The sequence below is a fragment of the Mesoplodon mirus genome, assembly GCF_964341445.2.
Source record: "Mesoplodon mirus genome assembly, chromosome: 7".
NCBI lineage: Eukaryota > Metazoa > Chordata > Mammalia > Artiodactyla > Ziphiidae > Mesoplodon > Mesoplodon mirus.
In genome coordinates, this window is record NC_138983.1 from 85502405 (window position 1) to 85520306 (window position 17902).

The window sequence follows — 17902 nt, forward strand, 5'->3', positions numbered from 1 at the left end:
CCTTTCACCAGCTCCAAACTGGGTATGGTACTACGTACCAGGTGTTACTTATTGTGCCTTTTCCTTGGAACCTCAAGATCTGTTCTCACCCCACCCCCATGCAGACCTAGCTATCGGGTAGCCTCTGGGAATCTCTGAGTTGCCACCTGAGATGAAAGCTTTGAGGTTTTACCTTGACTCACAGAAACAGGCACATCATGCAAATACTGAGAAATCTTATCCTATAGGGGCAGGATTCTAAAGTTAGCATTGAAGGCAAGATTTGCAAATAGTCAGTTACATGTAAAAAGCTCTTTGCTTGCCTACCACGTTCATCTTCCATAGAGACATTCTACACACTAGAGTCTAAGGAAGGAATGAGCGTCTGCGTGTTTGCATCTGGATCTTCAGACGTTCTGCTGTGAAGACAGTTATGAGAACCAGCGGTGCTGGGACCACGATGCAGCCGTGTGGTCATCCTTGCTCACAGAGAGATCGTATTCTGTTTAATGTTAAACTTTGCAATGGCAGTATATGCTCATAGGTGTGTTTGTTGCTGGGATTAAACAAACTCATTTATAATAGGGGTTAGAAAATGTTTGCTGGATTTTAAAATCTATTATGCTTCTTCTGAGCCACATACATGCTGTCCTTTGAAAGGCTTCAGAGAACTTGGCCACCTGCCCAGCAGCTACCCTCCCTGGGTCCTTGGGCACTGGCCTCATCTCACCACCGTGTGTCATGTGACTCCACTGTGTCTGCTTTTTGCAGCTACAATTTGCTGATGACCCGACACTCACTCTGGAGCTGAGGGCTTCAAGCTGGTGATCCTTTTCTTTGTTCTCACTTTTCAGTTGATTCACCTCCTGTTGTAATTGTTGAACTTGACCATCCTTTACTAACGCGTCTCTTTGCAAAGATGACACCATCTCTGTAAAAGAACCAAACCAAACCAAAACAAAAGACTCATGGAGGTCAAAGAGGCAGGAAGGATTATTGGCAACACCATGGCTGTCAGCCAATGTTCGGAAAAGACCTTCCAAGCCCAGGCCACCACCGCTGCCCGCCTACAATTGGGGAGGCTTTTTCCAAGGGTCCCAGAGCAGGAATGGGAATGAGAGCGAAGTCCATGGAACAGGGTTTGAGGCTTCAGTGAGAATGAGGGGCAGTCAGCACCAGCGAGAGGAGAAGCCTTTGGGGGCCTCTTGTGGGCACAGGCCAGGCAAAGCTGGGAGGAGAGGCCACACCATGGGCCTGGGGAACAAAGGCCCAGCACAGGGAAGGTCCAGGAATTCTTCTCCAGAGGCCAGGAGACGGGCGTGTGGCAGAGGGCACTGCTGGACACTATTGATGGGGTGGGTGGTTGGTTTCTCAGTCCTCTGAGTTTGGACCCCTCTCTACCACTTATTAGCTTCGTGGTCTTGGACAAGCTATTTCACCTCCCACTGTCTGTCCCACACAGAGTTATTGTAAGGGTCAAATGAGACAGTATGCCCCAAGAACACAAAGTGGCTAAATTATGTTTGTTACATGGCGCCTATTATTTTTCTCGGCAGCCAGCTTCCAAAATGGCCCCAATGATCCCTACCACCTAGAATTCATGCCCTGTGTAGCCCCTCCCACCGTGAATAGGGCTGCCATGGGTCACCAATATGATACTGTGGAAATGACGGACTGTTTCCTCTCAGGCTGGGTCATAAAAGACACTGTGGCCTCCTCTTTGCTCTCTCTCCAATCACTCACTCTGGGGGAAGCCAACTGCTGTGTCGTGACGACACTCAAGCAGCCCTAGAGAGAAGCATGTGTGCTGAGGGACTAAGGCCTCCAGCCAATAGCCACATGAGCAGCCATTCTGAAGGGGGATCCTCCGGCTCCCCCCGAGGCTTTAGATGACATGACTGATGCTCCAGCCGACATCTTGCCTGCAACTCATGAGAACTAAGTCACCCCCCGCTCAAATCCTGAACTACAGAAACTGGAGGAGATAATAAATATTGGTTGGGGTTTTATCCATTACATTTTGGGGTAACTTGTTATGCAGCAATAGATAACTCCTCCATTACTGTAGTATCATTTTTTTAACATCTTTATTGGAGTATAATTGCTTTACAATGGTGTGTTAGTTTCTGCTTTATAACCAAGTGAATCAGTTATGCATATACATATCTCCCCATATCTCTTCCCTCTTGCATTGTAGTATCATTTTGAATAAAAGTGGGAAGAAGGGTGCATAAATGCAGTGGTATTGGGTTATCTCCTACGGTTGTTTTCTTGAAAGAACATCAGGCCCAGTTTTAGTGGTAGGTATCAATCAAGAATGTCTATGAAATAAAGCACAAAATGCTCCAGAATTTCATTTTAAAAATGAGCTTTGCCTCCAGGACAGAGTTCAGTTACTTGGAAATCCCTCTGGGGCTTGCCACACTTTGAGTGGGTCCAGCCCATCTCAAGCGTTATCCCAACCCAGGCCTGTCCGACTCCCTGATCGGAGAAGGTGGGATCTGAGACAGGCTTGATGCTTGGATGAGGTTTCACTGGCCGACATACGGGAGGAAGGTGAGGACCAGCGAGTTCATCCTTCCATTCCTGGTGCCCAGAACAGCACCTAGCCTGCGGGAGGTGCTCAGAAAACATCTGAGGACATCCCAAGTGAGGAGGAGCATAAGCAGAGACCTGGGGGCAGCAGGGGGTGGGTGTGGGTGTGATTAAGTTGCAGAGTGAGGCAGAAGAAAAGCACAGATTCATACAGAGATGGGGATTCACGTGCGACTCAATGCTATGCCTGGCTTCTACAGCTGTGGGCATGTTTCCTGCTACGCACTGGCTGCTTTCAGAGTGATGTGCCCCTCCGAGGCTCACTGCCTCCTCCCTGTCACCTGCTTCTCTCTCTCCCCTCGTCTGTGAGTGGCCCCATCCTCTTCAGGTCTCTAGACATGTCAGTTTCTGCTTAAAAACCTCCACTGGATTCCCAACACCCTTGGAATAAAAACCCAGACCCCCCCGACCCTGCCCAGCCCCACAATCCCCTGTTCACTCCACGCAGGCTCGCTTGCCCTTGGCTTGTCCTTGCCCACCTGAAACAGGTCCTCTCTAAAAGAAGGACATAGCGGTGGAGGATACAACATGAACTGGTTAGAATCGGCTAGGTCCAAGGGGGCGTAAGATTCGAGTTCCAGGGGAACTGGAGCCCCATTACAGGCTCATTGTAACACATGAGCGAAATGACACACCCATCAGCACCAGGACTGTTCCGAGGCTGACCATAAAGGTCAAAAAGTGGGTGGTGGGGCTTCCCTGGTGGCGCGGTGGTTGAGAGTCCGCCTGCCGATGCAGGGGACACGGGTTCGTGCCCCGGTCCGGGAAGATCCCACATGCTGCGTAGCGGCTGGGCCCGTGAGCCATGGCTGCTGAGCCTGCACGTCCGGAGCCTGTGCTCCGCAATGGGAGAGGCCACAACTGTGAGAGGCCCGCGTACAGGAAAAAAAAAAAAAAAAGTGGGTGTTGGCCCAATTCCTGGAAATCCCCGCCCCTTCCCCAAAATATTAGAGTTGTCCCAATCCTCCCACTCTTTAGCCTATAAAATTACCCAGCCCATAAAAACTAACTGCCCCATATTTGGGGGTCTCTAGCCTTCTGAAATGGCCCACACTCTGTCTGTGGAGTGTGTTTCTCTCTAAAGAAATCCACTTCTTACTTTGTCTCTCACTGAATTCTTTCTGCATGAGACATAAAGAACCTGAGCTTTATTAAGTCCCGAGACCAGATGCATGATCTCGATTAAAAGATAGTGGGTTCTGAGTGGGTTCGAGTCCCAGCCCACGGGTTCAAGTCCCACCTGAGTTCCATGGTTGCACACCCACTAAGCTGGTCCCCCTTGGCCTCCCCGCTTGAAGCGCTGGCCACCACGACACACAGTTTATTTTCTCCACAGCAGCACTGCTCTCTGAAGTGGGCTTGTTTATTCATCCCTTTACTTTTATTGTCTGTCACCCCCTCCCAAATCTGTGAGTACAGGAATCTGACTGTCTTGCTTGGCTCTCCCTCCCCGGAGCCTGGAACGGGGCCTGACACCTAGTAGGAGCTCAAGAAACATGTGGAAGCAATGAAGGAATCCAGGGAATCAAAGCTCAGCCACAGCTGTGTGTTGGCTGCCCCTCTCCCAACCCAAGCCCTTTATCAGGGAACCACCTCTGATCAAATTAGAAAATGGTTTCCCTTGGGCCCAAGTGCACTCGGCTGAAATGGGTGAGACCATGGGTGCCTTAAAGGAGTGACCCCATTTTGTCCACGCTCTAGTTTGCACTCAGGCTGCTTTGTGGAACCACCCAAGCCACAAGGCGACCTGTGTTCTCCCTGGTGGGGCCAGTGCTCAGGAGACCTTGTAGCCAAGAGATACCATTCTCTCAAATATTTACCAGGCCCTGCCCTCGGAACTGGGTGGCAAGAAACCTCCACTGAGGGAGAACTCTAATGCACCGACACGGGTGATCCCTGAGGCTGCACCCAGGTCACGGGCACAGGTGTGCTGGTTGACTGGTGATGTCTGCAGGGGGAGGGCAGAAGCTCTGGGGCCTGAATGCAGAAGGGCCTCACCTGACGTGATTGCGGCGTCCCTCCTTAAGTTCTCGGCCTCGTGCTTCAGGGAGGTGATTTCTAAGTTTCTCTCAGACAGGGTCTGGCTCAGCACCTGGTTGTAGCCTTGCTGTAGGGCACTGATCTGTGGAAGGAGGCAACACACAGTCAGAGGGGGCCAGCCAGGCCTGCAGGACACGCCGGTACTTCTCCAACGTTGGGCAAAGAGTCGGGTTGATCTTGGATCGGGGTGTTGGGGAAACCAAGGTTTTCCGTTGTCACTAGTGGAAGGGGCAGGAGGGGGCCTGTTCCTTCAGTGACCACCATGTCATCGGTCCTCGAGACACGGACCTTATCTTTGTGGCCACCCAGGGGCTCCAGTGCTGCTGTCTTCCTATGACCTGTGGATTTTCAGCCATAAATAGACCAGCTGTTGGTTCCAGATCATCCAGCACTGACTGGATGCACAGCAAAGTTCAAGAGCCGGGAGCAGGTTATGAAATGAATTCCCTCTAATGAGAATAGAGGGTAGTTTATACCTCACAGAACACTCCAAAGTTTACAAAGCCCGTTCACACATGCTACACTGATACTCGTCACAGCGTTGCTGAAGGCTGACGTTCCCATTAATGTGCCCATTTTGCAAGGGAGCCAGGTTGAGACTCAGAGAGGCGAGGCCCCCTGCTCGGCATCACGTGGCTGGTCAGACGTGGAGTCTGATTCAAACCCAGTCTTTAGTTGCCTGGTTCCTCCTTCCCAGGTGGCTCTAGGAATGAGCGTGAGAAGTTGGAGGCTGTAAAGCATGGCATGGACTCGGGAGCCGGACTGTGGCCTTCAAGTCCTGCCTCTGCCAGTTAATGGGCTTTGTGAACACAAGGAGGACACCATATTCTGTTTCCTTTTGTTCAGTCTGTATGCGGGGTGATGGTAGTCCCAACCTGATAGGATTGTGAGAAGTATTTTAATAAGTTAACATGTGTACAAGTGCTCAGATCATGCCTGGCACACGGCACAGGGGGATGAGCTGTGACGGTCCTCTCCTCTACCTACCACGGGGTGTTTTTTTTGTTTTCTTTTTTTTTTTTTTTTTTTTTTTTGCGGCACGCGGGCCTCTCACTGTTGTGGCCTCTCCCTTTGTGGAGCACAGGCTCCGGACGCGCAGGCTCAGCGGCCATGGCTCACGGGCCCAGCCGCTCCATGGCATGTGGGATCTTCCCAGACCGGGGCACGAACCCATGTCCCCTGCATCGGCAGGCGGACTCTCAACCACTGCGCCACCAGGGAAGCCCTCACGGGGTGTTTTAGCTTCAGCTTCCCTCGTGCGTCTCTGGGGAAGATAGTTGGTAATCTTTATGTGTGCATTTGTAAGCCTTGCCAGGCTCACTTAAACGCCAGTGTGGTTGTTATTAAGAGGAAATACAAGGGCTTCCTTGGTGGTGCAGTGGTTGAGAGTCTGCCTGCTGATGCAGGGGACACGTGTTCATGTCCCGGTCTGGGAAGATCCCACACGCCGCGGAGCGGCTGGGCCCGTAGCCATGGCCCCTGAGCCTGCGCGTCCGGAGCCTGTGCTCCGCACTAGGAGAGACCACAACAGTGAGAGGCATGCGTACCACAAAAAAAAAAAAAAAAAAAAGAGGAAATACAGGAATCGTGGGTGGGAGCACCACAGGCCGGCTCTATCTATGGCTGCTGTGAGCACCCTCTAAATCCATGGATCAGAGCCCCCTCAAGGGCCGGTCCCTCTCCAGGGGTCTAGGTCTACACGTGGGGTGCGGAAGGCTCTCCATCAAATGCAACGTTGGTAAGGGCCCGAAAGTAGCTGCCAGGCCTCGGCCTCCACAGAGCAGGTACCCGAGAGGCCGGGAAAGAGAGCTGGGCCCAGAACCCCCTCCCTCTCGGTCTGATGTGGCCAGACTGCTTGTTCTGAGTGGCCAGGACTTTCCCACCTCAAGGTGCACTGTGGGCCTTTGCCCTGTGATTTTTCAGATGTCAGGCCTCAGTACTCCCACAGGGACCCGTTTACTGGGGCATAAATGCCACGCAATCCGTAGACAGGACAAGAGCTAGCTTGTTTTGCTTTTCTTTTTTTTTTTTTTTGCAGTACGCGGGCCTCTCACTGTTGTGGCCTCTCCCGTTGTGGGGCGCAGGCTCCGGACGCACAGGCTCAGCGACCATGGCCCACGGGCCCAGCCGCTCTGCGGCATGTGGGATCTTCCCGAACCGGGGCACGAACCTGCGTCCTCTGCATCGGCAAGCGGACTCTCAACCACTGCACCACAAGGGAAGCCCCACTAGCTTATTCTGATAGATCAAAATGGAAGTGACAAGGAGAAGGGTGCAGTTTCTTTTCTTTTTTTAAAAATAAATTTATTTATTTTTGGTTGCGTTGGGTCTTTGTTGCGGTGCACAGGCTTATTGCAGCGCCTTCTCTTGTTGCAGAGCATGGGCTGTAAGTACACGGGCTTCAGTAGTTGTGGCACGAGGGACTCAGTAGTTGTGGCGCACGGGCTTAGATGCTCCGCGGCATGTGGGATCTTCCCCGACCAGGGCTCGAGCCCGTGTCCCCTGCACTGGCAGGTGGATTCCTAACCACTGTGCCACCAGGGAAGTCCTGGGTGCAATTTCTTTGTTCTCCTAAGGTAAGGTTGCCAGATTTAGGGGAGGAAAAAAGGATGTTCACTTAAAATAGGATTTCAGATAATGAATAATATTTTAGTGCAAATGTGTCCCATGCAATATTTGGGACACACACTAAAACGAAATTCTAAAATTCAAATTTAACTGGGTGTCCTTACTTTTTCTAGCAACCCCACCCGAAGAGAGTTCCTAAACTTCAGTCATTCATATACCACTTTCACTATTTTTCCCATGTCTCTTGGCTAGCCCCACTATAATTTCTTAGCATTTTTCGTAGAAGCAGCTCCCTTTTTAAACTTAAAAACGTGCATTAAATTAAAAATAACTGTTATAAGAGTAAATAGAGATTCAGTATCTTAAATAAAAATAATCCCTCCAAAAGAAGAAATACAGGAATTTCCCTGTTTACCATCAGACCAGGTTGCGGGCATCACACTAAAAAAAAAAAAAAAAAAAAAAAAAGATTGGGGGGAGGTGGTGGGCATGCCCAGGTAATGGAGTTCGGGCGTGCTGATATGGCCACCAGATGGCGCTCACAGCCTTTGGTCTTGGTTTGTATCCTTGGAAATCTTGTCATTATTACTCTGGTAGAATTAACAGAACCGTCAAGGTCTCACAAGTTTTCTGACTCGTTTCATACACCATCATGGTTCAGAGTCTAGGACATTTGGGGCAGTTACACTTACTTTTTCCCTGGGGCACCTGAGACATTATTGGGGGGGGTCTATGCTAGAAGTTGCGGGGACACAGGTCACTCTGACCCCCACTCTCCCCAAGGCTATACTTTTGCATGTTTGTGCTTTGGAAACTTTGAGTGAAAAAATTCTTTCACATCTTACTTTTCTCTGTTGGGGGGAACTACAACTTTTCCATAAAAGGTCCTTGGAACACTGAAAGTGTTTGTAAGCTCTTCTCAGCTTAATGCTTTTATTTGCATGATACCAGAGATAGAACACACAGAGACAAACTTCCAGAAGGGAAAACATACGTTCCCCTCTAAGACTCCAGTGGTTTTGACAGATTGAAAATATTTCAATCTGAGTGTCAGAGTTTTAGGATTTCGGATTGCTGGAAAACTCCAAAGAGTCTTCAAACCTCTTTGATACTTTTACTATCAAAGTAAATATCCATATTGTTTGTAATGGCATAAATTCCAAGATGTTTAATGTCTGTTAAGCTGTGTAATAAAATGGGCACTGAATCATAAGAAAGTTAAGAGTGCTAGGAGGAGTGATTGTTTCAGGATGATAATTTGGCTTCTAATTAGCACAGGCGTATAAGAGCACATGGAGGTAAGAATTTTCTAGTGATATTGTAGCGGATCGAAGATCTCTGAGAGCAAATCATTATGCACACACCTTCGGGGACCAGGGAAAACACATAAAGTAATCAGAACCATAAATCAACCTGCCATGTGGCTTACACTTCTGGTGGAATGCTCTGCAGGCAGTAGAATACTTAAGAAACTAAAATGTCAGTGGATGAAACTCGATTTGAGTTCAAACCAATGGAGCCTCGGGTTCATATATGCCTTGCTATAAAATATTCTTCTTCAGTTATAAGTGAAGCTCCAGGGGTAGGGGTGGCAACAGCATGATGCATCAGTGTAATTATTTCTAGATAATTTCTTTGTAAAAAAACATTTTTTCCCCCAGATATCGGCAGCCACTTTAAATAAAACTCAAATTGGGACCGGCAGATATTCAAAGCTATGTGGAAATTATATAATATTCTATGTCAAATATATTTCAATTATTTAAAAAAAGGTATGTGGGGAATTCCCTGGCAGTCCAGTGGTTAGGACTCTGTGCTTCCACTGCTGGAGGCCTGGGTTTGATCCCTGGTCAGGGAACTAAGATCCTGCAAGCCGCGTGGTACGGCCAAAAAAAAAAAAAGGTATGTGGGAATAATTCAGCCTCGTCCATGTACCTGAAAAAGACATGTCATTTTCTCAGGAAAGCTCTGAAATGGGAGAATAACTGAAAGGAATATTTCAGCAAAATTGGGTTCAGTTCAAGAAAAAGATGCTCATTAATGTGTCAGCTACATGTCAAGGTAGCTGTTTGCACTAATAATTCCTATAGGACCTGTTACTTTCATTGTTTTTTGAAAACCAGGTTTGAAGGAGAGTCATGAGTTCATTTAAATATTAGAGCATGTATTTGTTGACTTGTTTATTCTGTCTCCCTCACTAGAGCATAACAGGGGGAAGGATCATGTCTGTCTTGTTCTCTGCTGAATTCTCAGAGCCTGGAAGAGGGCATGGCACAGGATAGGCCCCCCAAAATATTTCTTTGGATTAATGGACGGATGGATGAATAAAGAACAAACAAACAGCCACAGTCCTAACAGAGTTCTAGAAGGTTACTGGGCCCAACCTTTGCCTTCATGGAGCTTACAGTTTCCTGCTAGAATCTCCTAGGTTCACCATACACAATCTGTGTCCTTTCTAGAGCACCATTTCTAGGACTGAAACTGTGTACCTAGAATCGGTTACAGAAGGGAAAGACAGTAAACAGAGCACAAGAGAACAAAGGCCCCCAAGCACTGACTACGGTTTTTTTTTTTTCTCTCTCTCTCTTTTTTTAAATGTTTATTTATTTATTTATACTTTTCTTATTAGTCACCCATTTTATACACATCAGTGTATACATGTAAATCCCAATCTCTCAATTCATCATACCACCATCCCCACCCCCTGCCGCTTTCCCCCCTTGGTGTCCATACGTTTGTTCTCTACATGTGTGTCTCCATTTCTGCTCTGCAAACTGGTTCATCTTTACCATTTTTCTAGGTTCCAAATATATGTGTTAATATATGATATTTGTTCTTCTCTTTCTGACTTACTTCACTCTGTATGGCAGTCTCTAGATGCATCCACGTCTCTACAAATAACCCAATTTTGTTCCTTTTCATGGCTGAGTAATATTCCATTGTACATATGTACCATTTCCTCTTTAACCATTCGTCTGTTGATGGGCATTTAGGTTGCTTCCATGATCTGGCTATTGTAAATAGTACTGCAATGAACATTGGGGTGCATGTGGCTTTTTGAATTATGGTTTTCTCTGGGTATATGCCCAGTAGTGGGATTGCTGGGTCCTATGGTAATTCTATTTTTAGTTTTTTAAGGAACCTCCATACTGTTCTCCATAGTGGCTGTATCAATTTACATTCCCACCAACAGTGCAAGACGGTCCCCTTTTCTCCACACCGTCTCCAGCATTTGTTGTTTGTAGATTTTCTGATGATGCCCATTCTAACTGGTGTGAGGTGATACCTCATTGTAGTTTTGATTTGCATTTCTCTAATAATTAATGATGTTGAGCAGCTTTTCATGTGCTTCTTGGCCAGCGGTATATCTTCTTTGGAGAAATGTCTATTTAGGTTTTCTGCCCATTTTTGGATTGGGTTGTTTGTTTTTTTAATATTGAGCTGCATGAGCTGTTTATATATTTTGGAAATTAATCATTTGTCAGTTGCTTCCTTTGCAAATATTTTCTCCCATTCTGAGGGTTGTCTTTTCATCTTGTTTATGGTTTCCTTTGCTGTGCAAAAGCTTTGAAGTTTCATTAGGTCCCATTTGTTTATTTTGGTATTTATTTCCATTACTCTAGGAAGTGGATCAAAAAATATCTTGCTGTGATTTATGTCAAAGAGTGTTCTTCCTATGTTTTCCTCTAAGAATTTTAGAGTGTCTGGTCTTACATTTAGGTCTCTAATCCATTTTGAGTTTATTTTTGTGTATGGCGTTAGGGAGTGTTCTAATTTCATTCTTTTACATGTAGCTGTCCAGTTTTCCCAGCACCACTTATTGAAGAGACTGTCTTTTCTCCACTGTATATCCTTGCCTCCTTTGTCATAGATTAGTTGACCATAGGTGTGTGGGTTTATCTCTGGGGTTTCTATCCAGTTCCATTGACCTATATTTCTGTTTTTGTGCCAGTACATATTGTCTTGATTACTGTGGCTTTGTAGTATAGGCTGAACTTAGGGAGTCTGATTCCTCCATCTCCGTTTTTTCCCCTCAAGACTGATTTGGCTATTCGGGGTCTTTTGTGTCTCCACACAAATTTTAAGCTTTTTTGTTCCAGTTCTGTAAAAAATGCCATTGGTAATTTGATAGGGATTGCATTGAATCTGTAGATTGCTTTGGGTAGTATAGCCATTTTCATAATTTTGATTCTTCCAATCCAAGAACGTGGTATATCTCTCCATCTGTTGCTATCATCTTTAATTTCTTTCATCAGTGTCTTACAGTTTTCTGCATACAGGTCTTTGTCTCCCTAGGTAGGTTTATTCCTAGGTATTGTATTTTTTGGTTGCAGTGGTACATGGGAGTGTTTCCTTAATTTCTCTTTCAGATTTTTCATCATTAGTGTATAGGAATGCAAGAGATTTCTGTGCATTCATTTTGTGTCCTGCAACTTGACCAAGTTCACTGATTAGCTCTAGTAGTTTTCTGGTGCCATCTTTAGGATTCTCTCTGTATAGTATCCTGTCATCTGCAAACAGTGACAGTTTTACTTCTTCTTTTTCAATTTGGATTCCTTTTATTGCTTTTTCTTCACTGATTGCTGTGGCTAGGACTTCCAAAACTATGTTGAAGAATAGTAGTGAGAGTGGACATCCTTGTCTTGTTCCTGATCTTAGAGGAAATGCTTTCAGTTTTTCACCATTGAGAATGATGTTTGCTGTGGCTTTGTCATATATGGCCTTTACTATGGTGAAGTAGGTTCCCTCTATGCCCACTTTCTGGAGAGTTTTTATCATAAATCAGAGTTGAATTTTGTCAAAAGTGTTTTCTGCATCCATTGAGATGATCATATGGTTTTTCTTTTTCAATTTGTTAATATCGTGTATCACATTGATTGATTTGCATATATTGAAGAATCCTTGCCTCTCTGGGATAAATCCCACTTGATCATGGTGTATGATCCTTTTAATGTGTTGTTGGATTCTGTTTGCTAGTATTTTGTTGAAGATTTTTGCATCTATATTCATCAGTCATATTGGTCTGTAATTTTCTTTTTTTGTAGTATCTTTGTCTGGTTTTGGTATCAGGGTGATGGTGGCCTCAGAGAATGAGTTTGGGAGTGTTCCTTCCTCTGCAATTTTTTGGAAGAGTTTGAGAAGGATGGGTGTTAGCTCGTCTCTAAATGTTTGATAGAATTCACCTGTGAAGCCTTCTGGTCCTGGACTTCTGTTTGTTGGAAGATTTTTAATCACAGTTTCAATTCCATTACTTGTGATTGGTCTGTTCATATTTTCTATTTCTTCCTGGTTCAGTCTTGAAAGGTTATAACTTTCTAAGAATTTGTTCATGTCTTCTAGGTTGTCCATTTTATTGGCATAGAGTTGCTTGTAGTTGTCTCTTAGGATGCTTTGTATTTCTGCGGTGTCTGTTGTAACTTCTTTTTCCTTTCTAATTTTATTGATTTGAGTCCTCTCCCTCTTTTTCTTGATGAGTCTGGCTAATGGTTTATCAATTTTGTTTAACTTCTCAAAGAACCAGCTTTTAGTTTTATTGATCTTTGCTATTGTTTTCTTTGTTTCTATTTCATTTATTTCTGCTCTGATCTTTATGATTTCTTTCCTTCTGCTCACTTTGGGTTTTGTTTGTTCTTCTTTCTCTAGTTCCTTTAGGTGTAACGTTAGATTGTTTATTTGAGATTTTGCTTGTTTCTTGAGGTGGGCTTCTATAGCTATAAACTTCCCTCTAAATCTATGGGATGCTTTTGCTGCATCCCATAGGTTTTGGATCGTCGTGTTTTCATTGTCATTTGTCTCAAGGTATTTTTTGATTTCCTCTTTGATTTCTTCAGTGATCTCTTGGTTATTTAGTAACGTACTGTTTAGCCTCCGTGTGTTTGTGTTTTTTACAGGTTTTTCCCTGTAATTCATTTCTAATCTCATAGCGTTGTGGTCAGAAAAGATGCTTGATATGATTTTAATTTTCTTAAATTTCCTGAGGCTTGATTTTTGACCCAAGACGTGATCTATCCTGGAAAATGTTCCATGCGCACTTGAGAAGAAAGTGCAATCTGCTGTTTTTGGACGGAATGTCCTACAAATATCAATTAAATCTATCTGGTCTATTGTGTCATTTAAAGCTTGTGTTTCCTTATTAATTTTCTCTTTGGATGATCTGTCCATTGGTGTAAGTGAGGTGTTCAAGTCCCCCACTATTATTGTGTTACTGTTGATTTCCTCTTTTAGAGCTGTTAGCAGTTGCCTTATGTATTGAGGTGCTGCTATGCTGGGTGCATATATATTTATAATTGTTACATCTTCTTCTTGGATTGATCCCTTGATCATTACGTAGTGTCCTTCCTTGTCTCTTGTAACATTCTTTATTTTAAAGTCTAATTTATCTGATATGAGTATTGCTACTCCAGCTTTCCTTTGATTTCCATTTGCATGGAATATCTTTTTCCATCCCCTCACTTTCAGTCTGTATGTGTCCCTAGGTCTGAAGTGGGTCTCCTGTAGACAGCATATAGATGGTTCTTGTTTTTGTATCCTTTCAGCAACCCTGTGTCTTTTGGTTGGAGCATTTAATCCATTCGCGTTTAAGGTAATTATCGATATGTATGTTCCTATGACCATTTTCTTAATTGTTTTGGGTTTGTTTTTGTAGGTCCTTTTCTTCTCTTGTGTTTCCCACTTACAGAAGTTCCTTTAACATTTGTTGTAGAGCTGGTTTGGTGGTGCTCAATTCTCTTATCTTTTGCTTGTCTGTCAAGCTTTTGATTTCTCCATCGAATCTCAATGAGATCCTTGCTGGGTAGAGTAATCTTGGTTGTAGGTTCTTCCCTTTCATCACTTTAAGTATATCATGCCACTCCCTTCTGGCTTGTAGACTTTCTGCTGAGAAATCAGCTGGTAACCTTCTGGGAGTTCCCTTGTATGTTATTTGTCATTTTTCCCTTGCTGCTGTCAATAATTTTTCTTTAATTTTTGCCAAGTTGATTACTATGTGTCTCGGTGTGTTTCTCCTTGGGTTTCTCCTGTATGGGACTCTCTATGCTTCCTGGACTTGGGTGGCTATTTCCTTTCCGATGTTAGGGAAGTTTTTGACTATAATCTCTTCAATATCTTCTCGGGTCCTGTCTCTCTCTCTTCTCCTTCTGGGACCCGTATAATGTGAACGTTGTTGTGTTTAATGTTGTCCCCGAGGTCTCTTAAGCTGTCTTCATTTCTTTTCATTCTTTTATCTTTATTCTGTTCCGCAGCAGTGAATTCCACCATTCTGTATTCCAGGTCACTTATCCGTTCTTTTGCCTCAGTTATTCTATTGATTCCTTCTAGTGTATTTTTTTTTCAGTTATTGTATTCTTCATCTCTGTTTGTTTGTTCTTGAATTCTTCTAGATCTTTGTTAAACGTTTCTTGCATCTTCTGGATCTTTGCCTCCATTCTTTTTCTGAGGTCCAGGATCATCTTCACTATCATTATTCTGAATTCTTTTTCTGGAAGATTGCCTCTCTCCATTTCATTTAGTTGTTTTTCTGGGGTTTTATCTTGTTCCTTCATCTGTTACATAGCCCCCTGCCTTTTCATCTTCGCTGTCTTTCTGTGGATATGGTTTTTGTTCCACAGGCTGCAGGATTGTAGTTCTTCTTGCTGCTGCTGTCTGCCCTCTGGTAGATGAGGCTATCTAAGAGGCTTGTGGAAGTTTCCTGATGGGAGGGACTGGTGCTGGGTAGAGCTGGCTCTTGCAATGGTGGGCAGAGCTCAGTAAAACTTTAATCTGCTTGTCTGCTGATGGGTGGGTTGGTTTCCCTCCCTGTTAGTTGTTTGGCCTGAGGTGACCCAACACTGGAGCCTACCCAGGCTCTTTGGTGGGGTTAATGGCATACTCTGGGAGGGCTCATGCCAAGGAATACTTCCCAGAACTTCTGCTGCCAGTGTCCTTGTCCCTTGGTGAGCCACAGCTGCCCCCCGCCTCTGCAGGAGACCCTCCAACACTAGCAGGTAGGTCTGGTTCAGTCTCCTATGGGGGTCACTGCTCCTTCCCCTGCGTCCCAATGCACACACTACTTTGTGTGTGCCCTCCAAGAGTGGAATCGCTCTTTCCCCCAGTCCTGCCAAAGTCCTGCAATCAAATCCCACTAGCCTTCAAAGTCTGATTCTCTAGGAATTCCTCCTCCCATTGCCAGACCCCCAGGTTGGGAAGCCCGATGTTGAGCTCAGAACCTTCACTCCAGTGGGTGGACTTCTGTGGTATAAGTGTTCTCCAGTTTGTGAGTCACCCACCCAGCAGTTATGGGATTTGATTTTATGGGGATTGCGCCCCTCCTACTGTCTCTTTGCGCCTTCTCCCTTCTCCTTTGTCTTTGCATGTGGGGTATCTTTTTGGTGAGCTCCAGTGTCTTCCTGTCGATGATTGTTCAGCAGTTAGTTGTGATTCCAGTGTTCTCGAAAGAGGGAGTGAGAACATGTCCTTCTACTCCACCATGTTGAACCAAATCTGACTACGGTTTTAAGCAGAATTATGCACTGAGGCCAAAATTCATCAATGACCAATTGCTTTTTTATCAACTTTGTTGAGATATAATTTATGAACAAGATCAGTGGCCAATTTTAAAGTAGTTCTTTAAAACTTAAATTTTTTTTTTTTTTTTTTTGGATTTAGTTTCAGGAGGAAGGAAGTTGACTGGTAAATCCAAATATTCTGGGTGGAGAATTTTTGGTGAAATTCCCTGTAAATGAACCAGCAGCTGCCTTCAGGGTTTGATAAAGGCCTCAGTGTTTGGAACACTGTGGGGTTCCTTCTCCCCATCTCCAGCTCTTTCTGGCTGGGTCCGGGTGGGTGTGAGAAGTGGTCACTGAAGCGACAGGAGTTGGGCGGAAATGCAAAGTGGGTGTGAAAGCATGAGGTGTACAAGGTGGCAGAGCTGAGCCCAAATCACATCACTGCCTCTCACTTGCTGTGCAAGCTGTAACAAGCTCCTGGGCATCTCTGAGCGTGCCTCAGTCTCCTCATCTGTAGAATGGCATCTGCCAGAAGACTGAGGTTTAAATAGCTAATGAGGGGACTTCCCTCATGGTGCAGTGGTTAAGAATCTGCCTGCCAATGCAGGGGACACGAGTTCGAGCCCTGGTCCAGGAAGATCCCACATGCTGTGGAGAAACTATGCCCGTGGGCCACAACTACTGAGCCTGCACTCTAGAGTCCGTGAGCCACAGCTACTGAAGCCCTCATGCTGCAACTACTGAAGCCCACGTGCCTAGAGCCCATGCTCTGCAGCAAGAGAAGCCACTGAAATGAGAAGCCCACGCACCGCAGTGAAGAGTAGCCCCTACTCACTGCAACTAGAGAAAGCCCGTGCACAGCAACGGAGACCCAATGCAGCCATAAATAAATACATTAAATAAGTAAATAAATAAATAAATAAGCTAATGCACCCAAAGCACCTGCACCGGGGCCTGAACATGGTAGGCACTTAATCAAATCTAATATTGTTCTTACAAGGCTAGAAACTTGCCAACCCTCCACTCCCTGGATCTGCACTCTTCATCATGCTGTGCTGACTGCCCATTTCTAACTACCCAGGTGGCTCCCCCCAGGCTCTACCTGAGAGCTGTCACCCTGTGTTGTGACCCCAAGGCCCCGACCCACTTGTCTCTGAGCCCTACCTGGTTTTTCAAGCTCTGGATCTCTCTCTGTTGGGCATCGTCCTCTTCATGCAGAACCTGAAACTTGGGCGGGATCACCCTCTCCTTCTGCCTGGAGGTGGCTGTTTCCAACAGCTTCTGCCTCAGGTTGGCCACTTGGTTCTGCAGGCTTGCTATCACGGTGTCTTTGTATTTAGATTCAAGTTCAAAATCGGAGAGACGGCTGACTTCTTTTCCCAGCAGCAGAATTATTTCATCCTGGGTGGAGGACAGATGGGAAATTTACTAGGTGTGGGTCTGGATGTAAGGCTGAGCCCATTTAAAGAAAGACAGGAAAAATATGGTATCATTCTTTGGGAAGGTGAGGGCAGGCAGGGAGGGAAAAAGCAGACTTTCAAGGCTATCTCTGTCACTTCGAAAATCTCATAGAGACAAGAATTGGGTTAAAATGAGGTAATTGTATATAGACTCCTGTAATGGATGTCTGTACCTCACAGGTACGGAAACTTTCCTTTCCCCGAGAATTAGACTTTCATATTAAGAACAACCATCCCACTTGGGAACATTTGTTGCTAGAAAGTTTACTTAGAATGATTTCATTTATAATATACAGCCTAGCACACTGGGGACCTAGGAAAGGTACTTAGGAAAACAACATTCTGTATGACCACTTTCTGCCTATAATGAGGGTTATTTGTTTTAACTTAAAACATTCTGAACTATTTGTTTTCCCTTTCCTCTCTTCTAATATTTCCTGCCTCTTTTGGCTATTCATGTATGAATTTTTTCCAGGTAACTCAATCTGGAAAGTAAATGAGACAGGAATACTGATTTATTTGCATGGGCTCATGTAAACTTTCGGCTGGAAAAACAAAATTGCTGGTAGACTGTACCCACAGGTATAATTAACCCTGTCCTCCATCTCTCCAGTGAAAAAGCTCTGCAGCCAAAGAATTGGTTAGGTTTTCCAAAAAAGGAAAAAAAAATTCCCCCAAACTTCTCACCAGACATTATCAATAAAATGTCAGAAAAACTGAAGAAGAAGAAGAAGAAGAAAAAATTCCCCAGAGGCCTTTTCCAAAGCAGTCACGGGA

The 17902-nt window shown here is 45.1% G+C and overlaps 1 protein-coding gene across 1 annotated transcript in view; it reads right to left on the reverse strand.

Moving 5' to 3' along the window:
- LOC309808841 (forkhead-associated domain-containing protein 1-like) overlaps positions 1–17902 on the reverse strand; it is a gene marked incomplete at both ends in the record, with an annotated part of 99491 nt that overhangs the window by 35612 nt on the left and 45977 nt on the right. Inside the window, 3 exons of the mRNA XM_082629413.1 lie at positions 780–910; positions 4573–4696; positions 16830–17066. Of these exons, the coding sequence (XP_082485539.1) occupies positions 780–910; positions 4573–4696; positions 16830–17066 (492 nt within the window). The remainder of the gene's footprint in view (positions 1–779; positions 911–4572; positions 4697–16829; positions 17067–17902) is intronic.